Source organism: Anabrus simplex, chromosome 1 (assembly GCF_040414725.1).
Source record: "Anabrus simplex isolate iqAnaSimp1 chromosome 1, ASM4041472v1, whole genome shotgun sequence".
NCBI classification, from domain to species: domain Eukaryota; kingdom Metazoa; phylum Arthropoda; class Insecta; order Orthoptera; family Tettigoniidae; genus Anabrus; species Anabrus simplex.
The window spans coordinates 1,375,930,903-1,375,955,021 of NC_090265.1; the positions used below are offsets into that span (position 1 = coordinate 1,375,930,903).

At 36.1% G+C, this 24,119-nt stretch overlaps 1 protein-coding gene across 1 annotated transcript in view; it reads left to right on the plus strand.

The window, feature by feature from the left end:
* The window catches only part of LOC137497030 (uncharacterized), a 183,082-nt gene that overhangs the window by 61,840 nt on the left and 97,123 nt on the right, over positions 1 to 24,119 (plus strand). Inside the window, exons 28-33 of the mRNA XM_068225510.1 lie at positions 1,069 to 1,160; positions 4,312 to 4,529; positions 4,658 to 4,910; positions 7,123 to 7,257; positions 20,174 to 20,371; positions 23,576 to 23,791. Coding sequence (XP_068081611.1) covers positions 1,069 to 1,160; positions 4,312 to 4,529; positions 4,658 to 4,910; positions 7,123 to 7,257; positions 20,174 to 20,371; positions 23,576 to 23,791 — 1,112 coding nt within the window. The remainder of the gene's footprint in view (positions 1 to 1,068; positions 1,161 to 4,311; positions 4,530 to 4,657; positions 4,911 to 7,122; positions 7,258 to 20,173; positions 20,372 to 23,575; positions 23,792 to 24,119) is intronic.

The following is a 24,119-nucleotide window of genomic DNA, read 5'->3' on the forward strand; positions in this document are numbered from 1 at the left end:
TAAATGTCAGTTTGCCAATTAAGAGAATCTGATGCAGATTAGAACTAAATAAAACCCATTAATGTTTTGTGATAAAACATGTCATTTGTAAAGAGAAACAATTTATATCTTAATTTATGAGAGTTCATACAGTATATACTAAAACAGGTTACATACTTCATAGATCATCAAACACTGGTAGTACCCGTATAGTAGTAATTATACTCGATTAAGCAAACATAGAGAGGAAGAGTCCTAGAATTGGGATTTCTGTAAAGTTGTGATTATCACTATGTAATAGATGTCAACATTGGAGAAAAGATACATGTATAAATAAATTAGAATAATAATAAAAATAATACTTCATCTTTACTCTTCATTAGTGAGCGAAAAACCAGGGGAAGATGAGTCTGTAACTATCATTCAAGTTAAAATTATGCCAACATAAATGTCAAAAGTTTTATTTGGCTTTCATGGACCCCCTGAAGCCCATCCACATGGGTCTCAGGTTAAGAACCACTCATCTGTAGGTTATACTGTAAGCAGGTCAATATGGTCCTCTGGAATTTCATAAAGAAACACAAACAAATCTCATGGCGCTACAGCCCTCATGGGCTTTGGCCTACCAAGCAAGTATAGTAGTGATGCATTATCAGTACAACAAATCCTTGGGCTGTTATTCTTTGCTATCTAGACTAGGGTCACTATTGCACCACCAGATAGCTCAGATAGTTCTCACATAGGCTCAGTGAAGGTCGAACCAGCCCTCAGATCCAGGAATAAATCTCTCACTTAGCTGGGAATTCAACCCAGAGCCTTTGAGAAAGAGGCAAGCTTGCTATTCCTACACCATGGGACTGGCAGAATCACATCACCTCATGATAAATCCATGTGATATTCTCTCTTTAGTCTAGGTGATAGAAAACTTGGTGTTGATATCTCATGCCTAATCCTTTGCTCACGTGGTAATAACAACAAAAACTCTAATTGTGGATGGAAATTTAGACTACTAAGAACATAGACAAGATTTCTGAAGTAATTAATAAGTGATAGAATATGTTAAGAATATTGTACATTAATTATTTTCAGATTTACTGATGGTGAACCAGTCAAGACCTTTAGCTGTGAAGAGAAAACTCCTTGGACTCCTACTTCTGTTGTTCCTGACTGTGTTTCAGAAGGTAAAGGAAACCTCACACAGCCTCTTAGGCAGTTATATACTGTATTCTAAAAAATATAACCTTGATAAGCTTATCTGTTGCAAACTGTACATTCAGTCACCCAATAATATGATCAGCACCAAACATAATTCTGGACAGTTTGGAGAGAGGATTAGACACTGAAGACCATTCCAAGGCTCAGATGGTTAGACATTGGCTTTCCACAGTAACTTGCTGGAAACCTGCAACTGTGTGAAGAATATTGAGAGTATTTAGAATTTTTTATTTTGACCATGATGGTCTATTTGGTCTGTATTGACTTTTATCTCATAATCACAACACTGAAAGAAAAAGAAGGTGATGTTATGTGTCTGCCTTGCTAGTACATTACCTTTCAGTGTTGTGATTATTAAATATTAAGAATATCAAGCACTTTTTTTATATATATATCGTCCCCACTCTGGCAAACTAGCGAAAGTGACAAACTGGGGAATCTGTAGTTCTGAAGTTTTGGTCTAGATTTTATTATTTATATATTGTCTACCCTCTGACAAAGTCTCACATCTGCAGCTCGTTCTGTATGGCTAACACATAAAACCAATCATTAAATATAAAAATTGATTTTACATGAGTAATCACAACTTCTTTCAGCTCTCCTAACATTTGGACAATTTGCAGATTCGTTAGTTTGCCAGAGTAGGGACGATATGGTCTTTAACAAAATATTGAAATAATTTCAGGAGTGTAATATGTACAATCTCATAAGCAATGAACTTCAAGCCATCTCTTAAAGATCTAGGAAAAATTGTCTTGATATTATCAAATAATCGAACAAAATCATCATTTCAGGCATAAAAGAAGATTTAATTCAGAATATGGTGCCATTTCTTGCTATTTCAAATTTTTGAGGAGTGGATAGTATAAGCCCAAGCCCAAGTACGCAATGTGTTTCATATGTCAGATTATGACAACTTTGACAGATGAGCACATTCATCAAACAAGAAAACTTTTCTCTGTTGTCAAATTTTTTGGAGAGTTGTAAATTCATAATAAAAGTATAAAATGTGTTAATTCATTCAGTGGATTCAGATTTATAGAGAGAAAATTGGTGATTGGTATGATTAATTATGATTAATTATTAACTTGGAAAAAATTCAACAAGTGCTATGCATCAGTAGCACTAATATTGTAATAACACTGTAATATTTACATGCACTAGCTTTGTAAAGTATGGTGAATGTGGCATTAGTCATTGAATGAGATTTAATATTATACCCAGTTGATTTTAGAATGTAGGGTTTGTTGCTACCTCTAACAAAATACTAATATTCTCTATCCCAACATGTTCTCAGGTTTTATCCTGATAGGTTACGAAACATTTTTAAAAATTAACAAATACATTGCAATTGGGAAATATCACAGTGGCAATGATTACTTACAGTAGTGTGATAATAAAGTAAAGTTAAAACATAATTACACAACAACAACAACAACAACAACAACAACAACAACAACAACAACAACAACAACAACAACAACAACAACAACAACAACAACAACAACAACAACAACAACAACAACAACAACAACAACAACAACAACAACAACAACAACAACAACAACAACAACAACAACAACAACAACAACAACAACAACAACAACAACAACAACAACAACAACAACAACAACAACAACAACAACAACAACAACAACAACAACAACAACAACAACAACAACAACAACAACAACAACAACAACAACAACAACAACAACAACAACAACAACAACAACAACAACAACAACAACAACAACAACAACAACAACAACAACAACAACAACAACAACAACAACAACAACAACAACAACAACAACAAGCAATTCCATGGAAATAAAATATTACAAGAAGTATTACTACTAGTTTCATTCTAAATCCAGCATCATCATATACAAATTCACATAAAACTTAAGTATTTCCAGTGCTTAATGCTACAGCTTACAATTCTATAGGTTGAGCTTACTACTAGCTTAACAATAAAACACCACCATATACAAATTCACACCTACCTTAAGTACCGTATTTACGCAAATAATACCTGCCATCGAATAATCCCCGCACCCTAATTTTAAGAAGGCTTATTTTGAAAAAATTAAATGCCAACATTGACGTGAATAAAACCCGCACCCCAATTTCGTGCGTCAATTTAAAAAAAATATGCGGGGATTATTTGCGTAAGCCGTATTTATGCGAATAATCCCCGCACCCTAATTTTAGGAAGGCTCATTTTGAAAAAAATTAAATGCCAACATTGACGCGAATAAAACCCGCACCCCAATTTCGTGCATCTTTTTTTTTTTTTTTAATATGCGGGGATTATTCAAGTAAATACGGTATTTCAAAATTTTACACTATGACTTGAAGTAGATTGAGTGGCCCAATTACTAACTATTATCTTAGCAATGTACTGTAAATACAGCATGTTCATAAAAAAATTCACACATGCATTAAATCATTCAAATGCTTTAATACTACAATTTACAGTCCATTAAAATATGTCACCATCACATAGAAGTTTACGCACAATTTACAAAATGCTGGAGTCTATTCTTGAAGCATCTTGCATTTTTTGGATAAGGGCTTTAAGACAGCTGCAGGTAATGCATTCCTCAAGCTGGTTTATTCGTGTAAGCATTATACAGGGCACATAACCATGTTCATTTCCATCTGCCAAATGGAATTGACAAAATAACATTTCCTCAAGTTTCTAATTGTGTGTCAAAGTTTCAGATAGATTTTTATTTTATTTTTTATATTAAAAATCTTCATCCACTTGGAGGCTTCCTGAGACAATACAATAAAACTATTTCATTTTAAAAAAACTGAAAATTCCATGATCTTGTTGATGTTTGAGGATCAGAAGAGAACACCTGAGCACTTTTAGCACCCAATTGATGAACTCCTTGGTACTGATGTTGAAGGTCTTCATCATCTTTGTTGTCTTCTGTTTTCATTTTAGAGTACAACCTAATATTCAAAATGATACATTCACTTTGATATTGTAATTATACAAATTTATTTTTCAATTTAAGTGTTAAGTGTGTAAGTGTAAGAGGGGGCCAAGAGCCCTACAAAAGCATAATGAGTAAATAAATAATTCTTGCCTTTTCTTTGCAGACACTCAACAAGCTGACTATCATGTGATTGCTACTGTTTTGTATCGTGCAAATGGTGCAGTAGCCTCTCTTTGCTTATCCCAGTATGAAGATCTGTTGACTCAGTACTATGCTAGTCTAAATAATGTTCTAACACAACGTTGCTCAGCTGTAAATGTCAATATGAACGTATCAATAATTGATGCCAAACCCAAACTTTTAGAGGAAAATCTTGTTCAAGTAAGTTGATTATGATATCTTTTGGTTGCTAATTTGGAATGTTCTTACAACTGATGATTAATTATATGGAGATTTCATTGCTATTTGGTTTCAGAACATAATGCTGATTAATGTTGATATGATTTCAGATGGACTTCATTCTTGTGATAGTACCTGCAGTTAGACAACCACAATTATATGATCTTTGTGGCTCAACTTTGAATCTCATATTTGATCTGTCAGTGCCATATGCTAGTGCAGTGATTGAACCCCTACTCAATGTCTCAGCAATTGGCAATCAGTGTCCACCTCTTCGAGCATTAAGGTCAAACATTTCACGAGGCTTTGATTGTAATGTTGGTGAAGTACTCAACATGGATACCAATGATGTACCAAGATGCTGTAAGTGAAGTTTTCTATAATGACTCTGTTATAATAGCAACATATCTGGCTAGAGGGTTTAAAGATATAGTGATAGACCATTTTAACAAAATCAAAGAAATATATCTCTTATTTTATATCCTCTATCAAGATTACATTTATATTCACATCAGTGAAAGCAAATTCTTTAGCAATCTGTAATATAGAGAATAAGGGAAAAGCAGGGTATGCTCCATGCTACCTGCAGATGTGAATGAACAATTGAAAGCATAAAAGCCTGCCTGTGAGGTATTTTATTTTTTTATTTGTCAACGATCATAATGAGCAGTGTATAAAATTAGTTTGACAGTTTCTCTGTGATTCCACAATAGCGATGAATTAGAATGGGGCAGAAATTTGCAGCATGCTTTTGTACACAAAATTATTTTTGTTTGAACAGTAATACACAAATTATACTATAATTACATTCTTTGGTAAACAATAAAATATTCTCCTCCATTGTTTATGACTGCCTCCGAACATTCTGGAGGTTTTTTCCGATCCGATGGCTGAAGAAATACTGTCCATTGGTTTGAAAAAAATATGTCAAACCAATGTTGAAGAGCAGCTGTATTATCAAAAGATATTCTGAATAATTTGTCAGACAGAGTATGGGAAAGATGAAAATATTTTGGAGCAAGAAATGAAGATCTTAAATAACTGGTTACATAGAATTAGTAGTATGAGGACAGGCATAATTGTGCTATAAGATTATTTGATGTAGTCTTCCTGGTTGTCTTTCTTTAATTGCAGTCTCAAAATGTCCTAGTTAGTTGGCAATAAATCTCAGCAGCAAGAGTGTATTCCTGGGAAGCAATTTCAGTGCATAACACCTCCTTTGTCTTCCATTGATAGACACCATCTTTTAGATGGTAGTAGCTTCCATTTTAGAGCTTTGCCATTCCTTTCATTTCTTGATGTTGATATAAAGATGAAATCGGTCAGTATTGTTGTCAAGCTGAAAAGTAATGAGCCAGTAAAGAAGCATAAAGGATAAATAGTTTTTGGTGGTTTTAGATCAAGACATAAATAGTACCCATTTTTGCAACCTCCATAGTAGGCTGTATTTTAATATTGTCCATGGAATACAAATATTATACAATGGTTGGATGGTTCATCACACTGGCCAATTCTTGAGTTGATTGCCATGAATCATCGTGATTTGAAGTGTTTAAACAATCTTCATATTTGTTAGTAAAACATCTTGGAAAGGCTTGCTACCCTGATGAGCCCAAGTGACACATTCTGTGCAAAACACTGCACATACACATGGAATAACAACCCAAAAGGTGGCTCTATTATTGAGATTTTTCAGTCTTTATCAAAGTTGAATGGTCTTCCTGAAAATGGATAATCATTTGTATGCAAACAGCCCTCTTCGAAATGAGAAAACTATTTTCTAGTAATAATTTCCTTGATGGTTTTCTCCCAATAATAATAATAATAATAATAATAATAATAATAATAATAATAATAATAATAATAATAATAATAATCGTATGGCCTCAGCTACCATATGCACACATTTCAATTTGACGCCATAAAAGCAGCACATATGCTTCTAGCATGCTCAGTGCTGTTGCTCCCTACTTGAATTTCTGTAGAAAATGTGGGAAATGTTCATTTTTTTCTGTTTCACAAGTGTCTTACAAAACAGTTTCAAAAGTAGAGAAAAACATTAGAAATTTACATCAACCTAATAATATACATGTATTTTCTTTTTTTTTTTTTTTACTCTGGATTTGTACAGAATTTAAACAAGAAGACATAACATGAGTTGCATCAGATAATCTCTAAACTCCTCATAGTTGTTATTTAACACAATACTGCCAGTTCAGATACAGTAATGAATGTTGGCAGATTTGTTACCAAAGTGCTTCAAAACTGTGAGTATAATTCACCAACAGTAACAGTGAAATTGGCATAAAATTATAACATATTTAATCGGTATACATAGTGTAGTGCGGTTATACCAAATAGAGACTTTTCATTTACTCTGGAAATAAAATAGTTTCCATTGTTGTCATCTACATTCTGTCATTTATATAAATTATAGAAATTTGAAAATTTAAAAAAATGTTCTACATTTCATGCCTGTAACCATTTATTCCTCATTCTTTTCCAACTGTGATATGATTTTATTCCTGTTTTAATGGACATTTCCATTTTAATCAAAGTTGAATTTTGTCAACAGTGCACTGCCCTGCTGGAACATTTGCGGGAGAGAAACAAAAGCTATGTACAGCTTGTCCCCGTGGCTTCTACCAAAATAGGGATAGACAAGGCTCCTGCATACGCTGTCCACTTGGCACATATACCCGGGAAGAAGGTACGACTAATATCATAAGTCCATATGGAATTATAATAATCACATTATTGGTTTCTTCTACTTTCAAAATATGCTAAAGACGTCTCATATTTGACATCCCCGAGATTTTCTTAATGACCAAGATCTAATATAACTTACCGAGCTAAGTTATTACTTTAAATAACATTTTATATAGATGGCTGAACGGTCAGCGCACTGGCCTTTGGTTCAGAGGACCCTGGGTTCATTTCCTGGCCAGGCTGAGGATTTTAATTGTGAGTTTATTCCTCTGGTTCAGAGACTGGGTGTTTGTGTAGTCTTAATACACTTCTCTTCATACACACACAACACATCACGCTACTAACCTCTGCAGAATATGCAATAGAGAACACATCCCTCTAGATAGGGTTGGCATCAGGAAAGATATTCAGACATAAAAAATGGGTGAAGTCCATATCAAGTATCGACTCTAATAAATTGGTAATAAGGCCAAGAAGAAGATACTTTAGAAGGGTAGAATAATTTGAAAACCCATTTCCCAAATGCAATTCTGAACTCAGCAGAAGTTCAGCATAGCCTAAGCTTAAAATACACAATTTAGGAAGTTGAAAATTAAATCCTACCTCATATTACATGTAGGAGGGATAGAAGTGTTCATTGCCAGTCCTGAGGACCAATCCACTCATCCTATGAATTGTGTTTATGTTTACAGATCAGTATCATGTTCCATTTGATGTGTAAGATGTATGAGACAGGGGATGTCCCATCCGATTTTCGGCAGAATATTATTATACCTATTCCCAAGAAAGCCGGTGCTGACAAGTGTGAAAACTACCGCACCATTAGTTTAGTATTTCATGCCTGCAAAATATTAACACATATTATTTACAGAAGAATAGAAAGACAAGTTGAAACTTAATTGGGAGAAGATCAGTTTGGCTTCAGAAGAAATGTAGGAACACATGAAGCAATTCTGACTTTACACCTGATCTTAGAGGATCAAATTAAGAAGGTCAAGCCCACATGCACGACATTTGTAGATCTTGAAAAGATGTTTGATAATGTTGATTGGATCAAGCTATTTGAGATTCTGAAGATGATCGGGATCAGATACCTAGAATGAAGAATTATCTACAATCTGTATAAAAATCAGTCCGCAGTGATAAGAATCGAGGGCTTTGAAAAAGAAGCAACAATTCAGAAAGGAGTGGGGCAAGGTTGCAGTTTGTCCCTGCTCCATTTTATTGTTTATATTGCGCCGTTCCTGTGTCCAGGTCGAGTCGCAATAAGATCCAGACTAGCTTGAAATTATTGTTAATCTTCAGTTCAGTGTCGATTTGGGGTCATGAGTTCTGATAGAGAGTCGCCAAACAGTATAAACAGATGAACTATATCTATTATAATCTATTAGCTTCATTTCCGTATTGATTAGTATCACAGTATAAAGATAATTTAAAAGTCACCACCTTATCAATACACAGATTTATTTACTTCAAAATTGGTAAATTAGGTCAAGACCGGTTTCGACCCCTAAGGGATCATCTTCAGTTGACATAAATATAAAAAAGATATATACAAAAACATCACATGTAAAATATTAATCTTTTTGTTAATTCAGTTGAGTCAAAAAAATTTTTTTTTGTGTTTAGTATGTTGGTGGGTACATCTTAGTTTGAAAACTTGTGTGTGAGATTTATAGGCTCACTATGTCTAAATTATTGCGTATATAGGTCCTATACTTCTTTACATACAGTGTCAAAATTATTACATTCAATATAATTTATCTATTTGATGAAAACACTGGCAAATTGCTTACTGAAATGGTAAAGTGTGTAACATTTTTAGTTTAAAAGTACATGTTGTTTGTTACATGTTGTCATATTACAATTTATATTAAAAATTATAGAATAAAATTATTCTTGCATTTGTGCACATTGATAATAGTGAGACTATTGGATCTTCAAAAAATACCGTTGTTTGAGGTATGTCACTGTATATCTGCTTTTTTGAAATGTCAATAGCCTAGTTACATTCCCGACAGGCAGCCACGCAGAATACACGGTCTCAACATTTAACATACATTATTTTACAACATATAGAAGCCTCCACGCCACAACAAACGTGCAACTTTATCAAGACGCACGACATTTCAAACGCACTCCACTTCACAATAGTCACCCATTCAACTAGTAACGACACGCGAAAGAAAGGAAAATGTTCTCCTAACGACATACAGAATCTCAAGATAACTCCAACAACAGCAGCAGCTTACAAAATTGCAACAATATTATACTACATCACGTATTCACTTGTAAAAAGAGGCAAAGCAACATAGTATAAATATGTATTCGGTCCTATTTATGTAAACATTTCATACATTTCTAACCGACCAGTTATACCAGATTATAATCTCACAAACGGTAACAACCCATAGTACTGTTGTTAACCTATGTTAACCCTATCTTACGTTTGAAAAATGTGCACATATAGCACTACATATCAGTACTTTTAATATAAAGAATTTATTTTAATAAGCTACCATATACCAATATTTTAGGTATAAAGAGTTCATTTTAACTAGATCATCCCATGTTTGTACAAGCGACAAAAATAAACAATATAAACAAGGGATTGAACCCTTTCCCATCAGACTAACTTTAAACATTTCCAACTGGCTTTCATATTAGACCACAACTTTACAAATGATAACAAACCATAGAACTAATGTCAATAAATGTAAACCCCATTTTAATATATAAAACAAGTACAGAAGGTACCACATACTTGTATTTTAGTATTAAGGATCTATTTTAATAATGTACTATATACCAGTATTTTAGTCATGAAGCATCTAAATTAACAAGGTTATTCTATGTTTCTTCCATTTGACCGAACCATAAAAAGTGAAATTTCATAACTTATATATAAGAATGTAACTAGGCTATTGACATTTAAAAAAAGCAGATATACAGTGACATACCTCAAACAACGGTATTTTTTGAAGATCCAATAGTCTCACTATTATCAATGTGCACAAATGCAAGAATAATTTTATTCTATAATTTTTAATATAAATTGTAATATGACAACATGTAACAAACAACATGTACTTTTAAACTAAAAATGTTACACACTTTACCATTTCAGTAAGCAATTTGCCAGTCATCATCATCATCGGTTTGCCCTTCCAGCGAGCCGGGTAGGGTGTTTGAAGACGAGCGTCTTCCAAAGTTGCCTATTCAAAAACATTTCGTTGTCGAAGACAGATTCCCAATTCCATCCTCTTCTCTCCACGTCTTCCCTCAGTTGGTCCATCCATCTTCTTCTTGGTCTTCCAGCTGGTCTTCTACCTGTTATTCTCTTTTCCAAATAAGCACATGGTAACCTTGTGCTATTCATTCGTTTAACATGCCCAAACCATTTAAGTCTAGATGACCTAAGTCTTTCCTCCATCGATTCATTTAGACCTAGGTTAGATCGGATCTCATCATTTTTCACATGATCAAGTCGGGTCTTTTGGAGGGCAGTTCTAAGAAATTTCATTTCACAGGCTTGAATCCTACTATAATCCTTTGATGTTAGTGTGCAGGTTTCCAGAGAATATGTAAGGATAGGAATGAAATATGACTTGTACAGGGTCATTTTTGTTCTTTGTGGGACTTTCTGATCCCATAGTAGGTGTCTAACGATGCTGTAAAAGTTAGAGCCTTTGGTTACTCTGTTTGTTATTTCTCTCTCAGCTCTGTTATTACTAGCGATTACGCTTCCTAAATAACTGAATTGGTGTACTACTTCAACTTGGTGGTCCTGTATTTTTATGTTGCATTCTGTATAATGTCTGCTGATTTTTAATGCTACTGTTTTTGATGGGTTCAATTTCATTCCATAGTCATCAAACTTCTTACACCATGCATTCAGATTATTTTGCACTCCCTCCTCTGTTTCATCCCATATTGCCGCATCATCTGCAAACACCAGAGCCTGAAGATCTTTATTACCTTTTCCTTTTAGTTCCTTTAAAATGGTATCCATAACTGCTATGAATAGAAGTGGTGACAAGGCACTTCCCTGTTGTACTCCTTTGGTTGTATTGAACCATTCAGAGTGACCATCTCCAATTCTGACACAACTTTTACAATTACTACAGTAGAGTCTCGCTCAACCGACCTTCGCTTATCCGACACTCCGTGTTATCCGACACTGGTAGTCTTAATTTGAACTTTAGGTGGATGCAGTTCTGGGACACGGGGTGTGGAGGGTGCGACTGTGGGACAAGCACCGGCAGTCATGCAGGAGGATTGTTCAATGTAGTATTGGTTGGGTGCGGATGTTATACAGTAGTTTTCATATCCTCCGTGAGTATGGCGAGTAAACGTAAGAAAGTGATTGTTTCTGTGGAAGACAAGTAGAATGGGTTAAAGAGACTGGACAAAGGGGAAACTCTCCAAAAAATGGCTTCAGATTATGGTGTTGGACGTGTTACAGTGGGAGACTGGAAACATACGAGGGAATACATTGAAAAGAAGTAAGTGAAGCACTATTTCTTTGGTTCACTAAAAACCAGGAAAAGGGCTTGTCAATATCTGGCCCCATTTTGCAAGAAATGGCAGTGTATATCCAGAAGGAGTTTACTAAAGGGACCCTAATTTTACTGCTAATGCTGGGTAGCTTGATCGGTGGAAAAAACGATACGATATTGGGCAGCTTATTATCTGTGGAGAAAAACTGTCAGCTAAATCCGATGATGTTGTGAAATTTAAAAGACAATTTCAAGAAATAATTCTTGCTGAAGGATTAACCGGTGATCAGATTTTTAATTGTGTTGAGACTGGGCTGAATTTCAAGATGCTGATATCAAAACTCTTGCAGCCCAAGCCAAGACGTCTGCACCTGGTTACAGGCATAGTAAGAAAAGAGTACTGCATCTACTGTACAATTGAATTAATAAGTCAATAAATAGAGTCCCGTAAAACATAGTACATAATACACTATAGCCTTCCTGTCTGTTTTAGTTCATTTTCAAAGTTATTCCGTATTATCCGACATTTTCGGTGATCCGACGTACTCCAGGTCCCGTTTAAGTCGGATAATCGAGACTCTACTGTATATAGCATTTGGATCTTCCTATTAAGGTACTCTGGTACACCAAGTTTTCTAAGACTTTTCCAAATAGTTGATCTAGGAACATTATCATACGCCTTTTCAAGGTCCATAAACACAATAATTAGGTCTTTTCCTCTTTCCCAGTGTTTCTCTGCCAACATCCTCAAAGCAAATATCAGATCTGTTGTGCTTCTTCCAGTCCCAAAACCATGTTGTTCCTCTTCTAAGATAGGCTCTAGTGTTTCCCTTACTCTGGCTTCAATGATCTTCTCCATAATTTTAAGGCCGTGTGATAGGAGGGTAATGCCTCTGTAATTTTCACTTTTCCTTCTACTCCCTTTCTTAAAGATAGGAACTATCACCCCTTTTGTCCAATCTTCAGGTATTTCATTATCCTTCCATATTGTTCTGAGAACTCTATACAGCCACTGTATTCCGGGTGGACCAGCAGCTTTAATCATGTCAGCTGTAATTTCATCAGCTCCTGCTGACTTACCACTTCTCATCCTGTGGAGAGCTTGCTCTACTTCTGTCCATGTAATTGGGATATCTTCCTCTATTGTTTTCTGTCCTACATCCTCAACAGAGATCTCTTTAGGGCCATTTAGGAGCTTGTCAAAATACTGCCCCATTGTATCCGTGATATCTTTCATATTGCGAACTATATTCCCATCTGCTGTCTCCAGGGCTGTAATTGCTTCTTTATCTGATCTTTTACTTTTAACTATTCCATATATCATTTTCATATTCCCTTTACTGTCTTCTTCCAGTTTAGTTGTAAATTCTTTCCAACTTTTCTCTTTTTCTTCCCGTACAATTCTCTTGACTTCCAACTTTCTGTATCTATATTCCTTTGCTATCTCTTCCAATTTATTGTTGTCTATTTGGTCACTGTTGATTCTTCTGTCAGACTTAGCCACATCAAGAAGTTTTTTGGCTTTATTCCTTTTCATTATGGCTTCTTTCACTTTATCATTCCACCAAGATGTTCTTTTCTCTCTCACTCTTTTGCTTGTTCTTCCACATATTTTATCTGCACTACCAACCAGACTTTCCTTAAAATCATTCCATTCTTCATTACCTTTCTTTGTGTCTGTTATTGGTATTTTAGCTCTGATTTCCTCTTGAAACTGCTGTTTGACTTCCACATCTTTCAATTTCCAGTCTTTAATTCGTGGTTTTTTCTTCTTGTCTACTTTAATAATAGGTTTGGTGACTTTTAGGTCTGCAATGAGGAGTCTATAGTCACTATCAAGGCTCTCACTAGGTATCACTTTTACATCATGCACCTTTTCTCCACTTGACCTATCTGTGATGATAAGGTCTATCACTGATCTATACTGACCGTCCCAACTGTATTTGCCAGTGTTTTCATCAAATAGATAAATTATATTGAATGTAATAATTTTGACACTGTATGTAAAGAAGTATAGGATCTATATACGCAATAATTTAGACACAGTGAGCCTATAAATCTCACACACATGTTTTCAAACTAAGATGTACCCACCAACATTCTAAACACAAAATTTTTTTTGACTCAATTGAATTAACAAAAAGATTAATATTTTACATGTGATGTTTTTGTATACCGGTATATCTCTTTTATATGTATGTCAACTGAAAATGATCCCTTAGGGATCGAAACCGGTCTTGACCTAATTTACCAATTTTGAAGTAAATAAATCTGTGTATTAATAAGGTGGTGACTTTTAAATTATCTTTATACTGTGAACTATATCTACGCGTTGGACGTCTCCATCTCGTGATTTGGTTCATTTCCTTAAAAATTCCTATGATTCTTAGCCTATGTTCACTTATAAATACATGCTTGACCTAAGTAGTCATTGAAAGAATGAATAAATTTTATCTAATATGACTTTATTAAATTAAAAATATCTTGAAACTGATGTGAAAAGCCTAATATCTTGAAAAGAATCTAATTATTTCATCACCTAACTAACCTACTTATTATTCATACAACATTTAAAAGGCTAGTCTTAATTGAAAAAGATAAATTCATGTTATCTACATGCTTTCAGTGGGAAATAAAAAAAATGTTTCTGATGCTCATTATTCAATATAAGTCATCAAATATAAAATCGCATTTCATATTCTGGCTTTTGCCTTTAAGCAACCTAATTTCTTAAATTTTCCATTCAATTTATATATATATATATTACATTTGCTAATCAATTCACAGGATTTCAGTTAGCTTTGCCTGCATCTATCCATCAATATTTCATTATCACAATCATCACACTTGTCAATCATCATAAAAAGAAAAACACTGATTTCTTCATTCATGTAAATCGATCTCCTCACTCATGTAAATCGATCTTTTCATTCATGTAAATTGATCTCCTCACTCATGTAAATCGATCTTTTCATTCATGTAAATCAAGTATTTCAAAATATATGTCCTTAACATTTACACTTCAGCAAGAAAAGATAAGACAAGTCATTAAATGATCGTTTTTGCTCTAAAAATATCCACAGTTACCATTACTGCTAATTATTTAAGTTATTCATCAAAAATAAATATCAGTTTTCAAAATTAAGTTAAGTGCCATTATGTTATCATTACACCTGACATCTATTTAATGTTATTCTTCTGGAAATTCTGTAGTCTGACATCTAAGAAGACTCCACTAATCAATGTTAACATCATTCAATTACAGATAACCTCTCCAGTGATACAATTTATTATGATCAAACAATCCTCCTAACTCTATTTATTTGAGTAAAAATATTTGTGGTTAGAAATTCAGGACAATATGGGCTAAGTTCACATTAACTTCCCTATATGGATTTGTTTATGATGATCTACAGGTATTTAACGTTATATGGATTGTATTTTGTTTTATATACGAAATACTGAAGGATTAATACGCGTTATGGAATCAAATATAACTATTCTCAACCTTAAATTGCGTCAACTAACTTAACATCATCTATAAAATATCCATCTCTTCAATCTCGACGAAAAAATAATCATCACCATCATTACTCTTCTTATTATTCGACCATTCTTCACATATATATCATCTGCTTCAAATTTCACATCTCATATTTCACTCTTCATTACAATAATCACAATAATCTATCTTAATTTGATGCATATGACTTCATAATTACTATTCATCCACTTATATATTCCATTTTCTCAATTTTCTTCAGATTCCTCTCATTTTCTTCATATGTCTTCTATAACCTCAATATAACCTGTATATGGCATTACATTACCTCCATTTCATAGTATAATATCCTAATATAATCCTAACATTAACCACAATGTCGTATCATATCAACATCTGAAGTAAGTTAACCTCTTTACTCAATATTGATTGCATTATGAACGTATGGTTTGGTTATCACTGGTTAAATATATCCTAACTCAAAGAACTTTTGTCATTCTAGTCAGATGACTACCTAATAACCTCCTATGTTATTAAATCAATTGTCTTTTCACGTAACATCACTTCTTTAGAATATAATTCACGACAGCACTACATATATATACACTGACTGACAGTGACAATGCAACACCAAGGAGGAGTGGTTCGAAAGGGATGAAAGTTGGGGAAAAAACAGAGACGGCATGGATGAATAATTGATGTTTATTTCAAACCAATATGCAGGTTACACAATTCACACGGCATCGACTCAGTAGGATGTAGGACCACCGCGAGCGGCGATGCACGCATTAACACGTCGAGGTACAGAGTCAATAAGAGTGTGGATGGTGTCCTGAGGGATGGTTCTCCATTCTCTGTCAACCATTTGCCACAGTTGGTCGTCCGTAGGAGGCTGGGGCAGAGTTTGCAAACGGCGTCCAATGAGATCCCACACGTGTTCGATTGGTGAGAGATCCGGAGAGTACGCTGGCCACGGAAGCATCTGTACACCTCGTAGAGCCTGTTGGGAGATGCGAGCAGTGTGTGGGCGGGCATTATCCTGCTGAAACAGAGCATTGGGCAGCCCCTGAAGGTATGGGAGTGCCACCGGCCGCAGCACATGCTGCACGTAGCGGTGGGCATTTAACGTGCCTTGAATACGCACTAGAGGTGACGTGGAATCATACGCAATATCGCCCCAAACCATGATGCCGCGTTGTCTAGCGGTAGGGCGCTCCACAGTTACAGTTACTGCCGGATTTGACCTTTCTCCACGCCGACGCCACACTCGTCTGCGGTGACTATCACTGACAGAACAGAAGCGTGACTCATCGGAGAACACGACGTTCCGCCATTCCCTCATCCAAGTCGCTCTAGCCCGGCACCATGCCAGGCGTGCACGTCTATGCTGTGGAGTCAATGGTAGTCTTCTGAGCGGACGCCGGGAGTGCTCAGTGCAGGCCTCCTTCAACCAATCGACGGGAAATTGTTCTGGTCGATATTGGAACAGCCAGGGTGTCTTGCACATGCTGAAGAATGGCGGTTGACGTGGCGTGCGGGGCTGCCACCGCTTGGCGGCGGATGCGCCGATCCTCGCGTGCTGACGTCACTCGGGCTGCGTCTGGACCCCTCGCACGTGCCACATGTCCCTGCGCCAACCATCTTCGCCACAGGCGCTGCACCGTGGACACATCCCTATGGGTATCGGCTGCGATTTGACGAAGCGACCAACCTGCCCTTCTCAGCCCGATCACCATACCCCTCGTAAAGTCGTCTGTCTGCTGGAAATGCCTCCGTTGACGGCGGGCTGGCATTCTTAGCTATACACGTGTCCTGTGGCACACGACAACACGTTCTACAATGACTGTCGGCTGAGAAATCACGGTACGAATTGGGCTATTCGCCAACGCCGTGTCCCATTTATCGTTCGCTACGTGCGCAGCACAGCGGCGCATTTCACATCATGAGCATACCTCAGTGACGTCAGTCTACCCTGCAATTGGCATAAAGTTCTGACCACTCCTTCTTGGTGTTGCATTTGCTCTGTCAGTCAGTGTATTTCACAAAAATAGAAAATGGCACTTCTTATAAATATAATATTTAAATTGCTTACAGTATCAATATTTTAATAACCTTATCTTTTCGTCCTGTTTCCCTCGTTGCTGTGTATATGTCCAAGTGCTTAGGACATGCTGTCAATATCATTGTGACATCATATCAGCCTCTGGGAACATCTGGGAAGGTCTCTCTTCCTTTACCGTCATCAGGGAATAGGTTTGTCGGCTTCAAGACTCCATCTCCAGAGAGCCTTTGCCTCGGTCTTCTTAGCACATGACGTACACCATTTCTTGCACAGTTGGAACAGAAATACAGATTAAGATGGTCAGTTTCGTCATCTTAGAATACAAAGCCTTCTATAATTTAGAAATATAATGATACTAATGCTTCTTGAATCGTACTGAAGTCTTACAGACTACTAATATGGTTATCAAAGTTTCAATTATAAAGAGATTGAATTTCCTATAGCTTCTTTCTAATCGCTGTTGTTCGTATTTTCTTGAGAACAAATTATGATGCTAGGTACTTCTTTCCTTGGTGTCTTGTGACGTAAGTAATTACATAACAATTCTGTCCAGCTGTTCTGTTTCAATTTATCAATTAACAGAAATGCTGTATTCTCGTCTCGTGTGATTTCTCCGCTGTATATCTCTATTTGTTCTTCAACTAAAAACCTTCTTTAATCACTATGGTCTTCTTTTCGTGTCAATCTGCTGTAGCGATTTCCTTGAGTATGTTCCTTCTCGAATGGAATTATTTTTCAATAATACATTTTTAACAATATTCCATCTTTCATTCTTTCTCACCGCCTTCTATATGTCCTTTCTCGGCTTGTACCTGGTAAAAGTATGATCTTCTCAACATTTACGGTTATATTAGCATGTTATTTTTAATGTTCTCACGGCATAGCTTCCATTTTTGTTCCAGAATATTCACTGCTAACAGTGAAATGGTACAATATAGAACAGGAAATAAAGGAAATCAAAGAAGAATTTGGCAAGGGAATCATAATCCAAGAAGAGGAAATCAAAACCCTGAGATATGCTGATGATATTATTATTTTATCTGAGACTACAGAAGATCTGGAGAAAATGCTGAATGGTAATGACAGATTCTTGGAGGAAGAATACAAGATGAAAATAAATAAGTCCAGAACTAAAGTAGTGGAATGCGGTCGAACAAGGTCAAGTGATGCAGGAAATATTAGATTAGGAAATGAAGTCTTAAAGGAAGTAGATGAATATTGTTACTTGGGTAGTAAAATAACTAACGATGGAAGAAGTAAGGGGGACATAAAATGCAGACTAGCACAAGCACGGGAGGCCTTTCTTAAGAAGAGAAATTTGCTCACTTCGAACCCTGATATAGGGATTAGAAAGATGTTTTTGAAGACTTTTGTCTGGAGCGTGGCATTGTATGGAAGTGAAACATGTACGATAACTAGCTCAGAGAAAAAGAGAACAGAAGCTTTTGAAATGTGGTGTTACAGAAGAATGCTGAAGGTGAGATGGGTAGATCGAAGCACGACTGAAGAAATACTGAATCGAATTGGTGAAAGGAGATTGATTTGGCTAATTTTGACCAGAAGAAGAGATAGAATGATAGGACACATCTTAAGACACCCAGGACTTGTATAGTTGGTTTCTGAGGGAAGTGTGGACAGTAAGAACGGTAGGGGTAGACCAAGGTATGAATATGACAATCAGATTAGAGCAGATGTGGGATGTAGCAGTTATGTATAAATGGAAAGGTTAGCAAAGGATAGGCTTGCATGGAGAGCTGCATCAAACCAGTCTATGGACTGATGACTCAAACAAGAACATAAAACAAGCAACATTTTCCACAGAAATTGGCTGTATGAACACTACTGTTGGCTCAAATTAATTCAGTATGGGATCACTCCCAGAATTCAACACAGTGGATGTAATTAGCAACTGCGGAACAATAAAAACTCCTGCCATGAAACAGTGACCCTGCAGCCACACTCCCTTGAAGAGGAGGACTGACATGTTAGATCAATGGGTTTTGTCACTAACCCATATATGCACAGACCAATAAGTTGGTAGCATTGTGTGAGTAACTGAATGAGGCACAAGTAACAACAGAGCATCGTCCTCTGTGCTTGCTGCAGCATGCTCTCCAGCCTTGGGACCGCACTGAACTTCTGCCCTGAACTCTTTGTCAAAACCATTTAAATATTCACCTGGTTTGTTTACACTGAATGTTCTGTGTGATTAAGTTCTGGTTTAGATCACAACACATATAATTCATAATTCTGCGATGAGATCTAAAGGACAAAATGTTATATGGGACAACAGTTTTCAATGTTCTGTCTGTTATTACATTCAGCACAGTACCTTGTAACTTTCTGAGTGTGCAGCTACATGAAGTGTAGCTTTCCGTTCAGTATCTTCTCATTTTTACAGGAAATATGTATTCCAAAGACAATGAACTGCTGCTTTATAGATGTGATATTGGCCAAGAGTTGCTAAAAAATTAGATGCTTCCATTAATGCATGCTCTTTTTAGTCAAATGTCAGAAGAATTTCAACACACAAGCACAATAGGAGATTGCAGTGTCAAGATATGTCTGATGTACAAGTGGAAAGAGTCTAAATTATCTTGTTTATCTTCATTACATATTTTTACAGAAACTTTGTAGTTTCCATATCTGTCATATCTCTTATCTAAATACATTTAATATATATTTTCTTCTCTGCGTATATGTAACATTCTTAACAAATAGTTAAAATTCTTCCTGAAGACTATTCTTATTTCCATAACAGTCTTATTCTTTAATTGAATATTTAATACAAATTTATCATGTACAATATTGATGGAACATCCATAATTTAAATTCATCTGTTTTGAACTTCTAGGATCAAAAAGTGTAGCAGATTGTGTACCTGTGTGTGGTTATGGTACATACTCTCCTACTGGACTGGTACCTTGCTTAGAGTGTCCCCGCAACAGTTACACTGGAGAGCCACCCACAGGAGGCTTCAAGGACTGCCAGGCCTGTCCGGCCAGTACTTACACGTATCAGCCTGCAGCACCACATAAGGGATTTTGTAGAGGTGAGTAATAACTGGTAATCAGGCATATGTTTAGAAATGTATCTTGGGGGAGGTCCGGCATCAGCACTGAGTAGAGTAGCGGCTAGTACAGCTCTACATTCGGGAGGCAGAGAGGCTGGTCTCCACCATTGGATGTCCTGAGAAAGGTTTTCCATGCTTTGTCTTTCTCCTGCACTTAGGTGAATGCCAAAACAGTTCCTATTCTAGGCCACGGCTGCATCCACCTCATCTTCTCCATTAAATTTCTAGTTGGTCAGCCACAGTTTATAATACAAGCAAGAAATAGAAATAAGAGCTGATAAAAAGATATTGTTTGTTATGGTGCAAAGATCACCAAAACCCCAAGCCAAGCCCCAGGATGACGTTTGTAAGAAACTCCCCTGTCTGCTTACAGTTTTATGTGACTCTTGGTGTAGTGATCATACCCACCCTCTATCTACTGCTTATTTCCAGAACTTGATACATATTTTACCATGAATATTTATGTTGCTTTTGCATAAATTTCTTCTTAAAGAATAATATATATCTAGTAATCTTCCAGTCCTATTGTCCAGGGGTAGTAACTCTGCCTCTTACAGAGAGGCCCCAGGTTTAATTTCCAACCAGGTCAGGGATATTTATCCAGATCTAATGGTTGGTTTGAGGTCCACTCAGATTACAAAAGAACAATTGTGGAGCTATCTGATGGTGAGATAGTGACCCCGGTCTAGAAAGCCAAGAATAACAGCTGGGATGATTCATTACTCTGACCATGTGTCACCTCATAAGCTGCAGGCAAGCTGATCAGCGCAGTTGCTTCATAGGCCAAGTCCTATCAGAGCTTTAGGTCCATGGGTACAGGGTTACCAATTTTGTTCTCCATTTGAAGTGTTTTGTTGCACAATAATGTCCTATATGAGCTACCACAGCTAAGAGCTGTAGCGTAGTGTTACAGGTACAAAATTACGGTAGAACATAATGAAGGTGCTTGTGCGTGTGTGGTGCGTGCTTGCATAAGTGTCAAGGTCAACAATTTTACAGCGAATGGTATGTTCAGATTACAATCTAAAATCCAACTCTCGTGGTGGATTCAAGAGATCTGTTGATTTTATAATTCTCTGTGAATGTTCAAAAGAGCCAATCCATTGAGTCAATTTTCACTTGTTTATTGTCAGATTCTATTTATTTTCCTGGGGCTACGCCCCTGGCTAAGAGCAATTTAATATGATTTAATAGGAAATGCATACCAACTGGGCATAAGACTAGTGTAGACACTCCATTCACTCCACTCATTATACACAGAAGCTGAGCGGCAGGTGATGCCCTTTTATTTCTGTTCTATGCTTAGTTCACAGGATTGCCTATAGCAGTGTCTTTACAAACTGTGAACTGTTACAACTGTTACGGAAATGTCCAACGAAAAGCACAGGAGCTATGCCATCCCGGCATTCAGAAGAAGTTTACAAGCGCTAAATCATTTTTGGTTCTTGCCATGCGGGCAGTATGCGCCGTGGCAATAGTTAAAAGCCTCTAAAGGGAGTGTGGCCAATGGCTGTACTCGTAGCTGGCCGGCTAATGGACAATGGCATGTAAAATATTTCATTCGGTTATAAAAGTACCTTTTAGGGTGGGTTGGGTGGGTCCCTGTCATTCGTAATGAACACATCTCTCTTCTAAAAGGATTTTAAGGTAAAATTCATATATATTTCTTTGCGAAGTTATGTGCTATACGCTGGAGTGCCTACACTAGATGTGTAACCTATACTGTAATTTGAAAGTTAACTTTTAGGCACAAAATAGTTTAAGGTCATACGTTGACAAAATGAGATGCAGAAGTTCCAAATAATCTTCATATGAATGAGCACAGACTGTGACTGTTGTTGTATGCCTACAGTAACTTTAATATTCCATTCAATGCTCATTTTCAAGTAAGTTTTGTTGAATTTATAAATATAGAAAATATTAATCTAGATAGTTGTAAGGTCACTCAGTAAATCTTTTGTCACTGTTCTGTGAGGTCTTTTAAAGCATTTAATAACCCCAACTAATTTTAGTTGTTGTTGAATTTTGGATCATAAAGCTAAGAATAAGATTTATGGTTAATACATAAACTATGTATTGATAAAAATATATAATCAAAATCGACTTTCAGCCTATTACAATGCAGTCGTGAAAATTCAGTTCAAAACTGCACTCTTGAGAGATCAAGGCAGGCTTTAAGGTATGTACATGAACAGTAAACAGAACTGAGTTGACCAAATTTTAATCGTGCATCATCCGATTAACTGAACACTTGATGGTAAAATTGATTGAGAGCCAGTTTATTATTAGCAATTGATTGCTCTACCAGTTGATCTATGGTGGCCTAGGTCAACCTTGTTCTGTTGGAAAGGATCTAATTCACTATAGCTCAATTGGTAGAGCAACCGACGTGAAATGGGGTGGTTGTGGGTTCGGATCCCGCTGGTGTCCGGTTGGCCATTTTTGTTCTGTACTTAACATCCCTTCAACACATACTAAATTTACATAACACGACCTAATTGGTTGAAAGTCAATTTCAATTACAATGTGGTCGTGAAAATTCAATATTCATTGACTTGGCCCACAACAGGCGATTTGAACGCACTCTACCGTGTGATGGCAGTACTGCCAGACAAATGTATAATTTAAAATAGTTTAATCCATAGGATTACTTTGTTTAAGACTGTGCTGCTTTAAGTGATTAGAAACTGCACTCTTGAGAGATCAAGGAAAGCTTTAAGGTATCTACCTACATGAACAGTGAACAGAACTAAGTTGACCGAATTTTAATCATGCATCATCCGATTAACTGAACAGTTGATGCTAAAATTGAGAGCCAGTTTATTATAAGCAATTGACGACTATGCATAGAATGAGGTGGTTCATAAATGTTAATTCATTGAAGTACTTTAGGAAAGTTTATTTTATTGATTGTAATTTTGTGTAGGGTATTGATGTCAAAATTATTAAGTAGTCTTTTCAAGTGGGGAAGTTTCAAAATATACATTGTAATCATCATTATAGTGTATATACTCATTGGAAAGGAACAAACAAGTGTCAAATTAAGTCATATAGAGAGAGAAAGGAACACACTGACTGCCAATTTGTTCCAAAGTGTTCATTATGGGGTATATGGTGTGTATATTTTTGTCTTCAGAGAATAAGATATTGTGGATTTATCCATAAATACCATTTATCTTTCAGCTAAGTGTTCTCCTGGTCAGTACTCTGATACTGGGCTCTCACCATGTGCTCCTTGCCCAAAGAATTTCTATCAACCCCAGGCAGGTCAGACTACTTGCTTTGAATGCCCTACAAACATGAAGACTGCTAATGCTGGTGCTATTGGAAGAGAGGAATGTGAGCCAATTCAGTGTACAGAAAATGCTTGTCAACATGGAGGCCTTTGTGTTCCAATGGGTAAGTTTCTTATCTTATCCCTTAAGAAATATTACCATGTAATCAGCAATAAATCAATTTTATAAGACAGAAAAACATACAGAATACATGAAATACAATAGAAAAACTCTCCAATTTTAATTTTAGCAATAGAATGTTCCCATTATATAAACTAGTTATACATAGGCCTAAATGGGAAATAAGTTACTGTATATTGGAGTGAACAGTGAACTATTTTTCAGGAAATACTGCTAATTATACAGTGTTTGATGCATTTTAATGGTTGTCACTACTGCTTGGTAATTTTAGAGGAAAAATTGGAATTAACACGCCTATTTGCTTGTAGTTG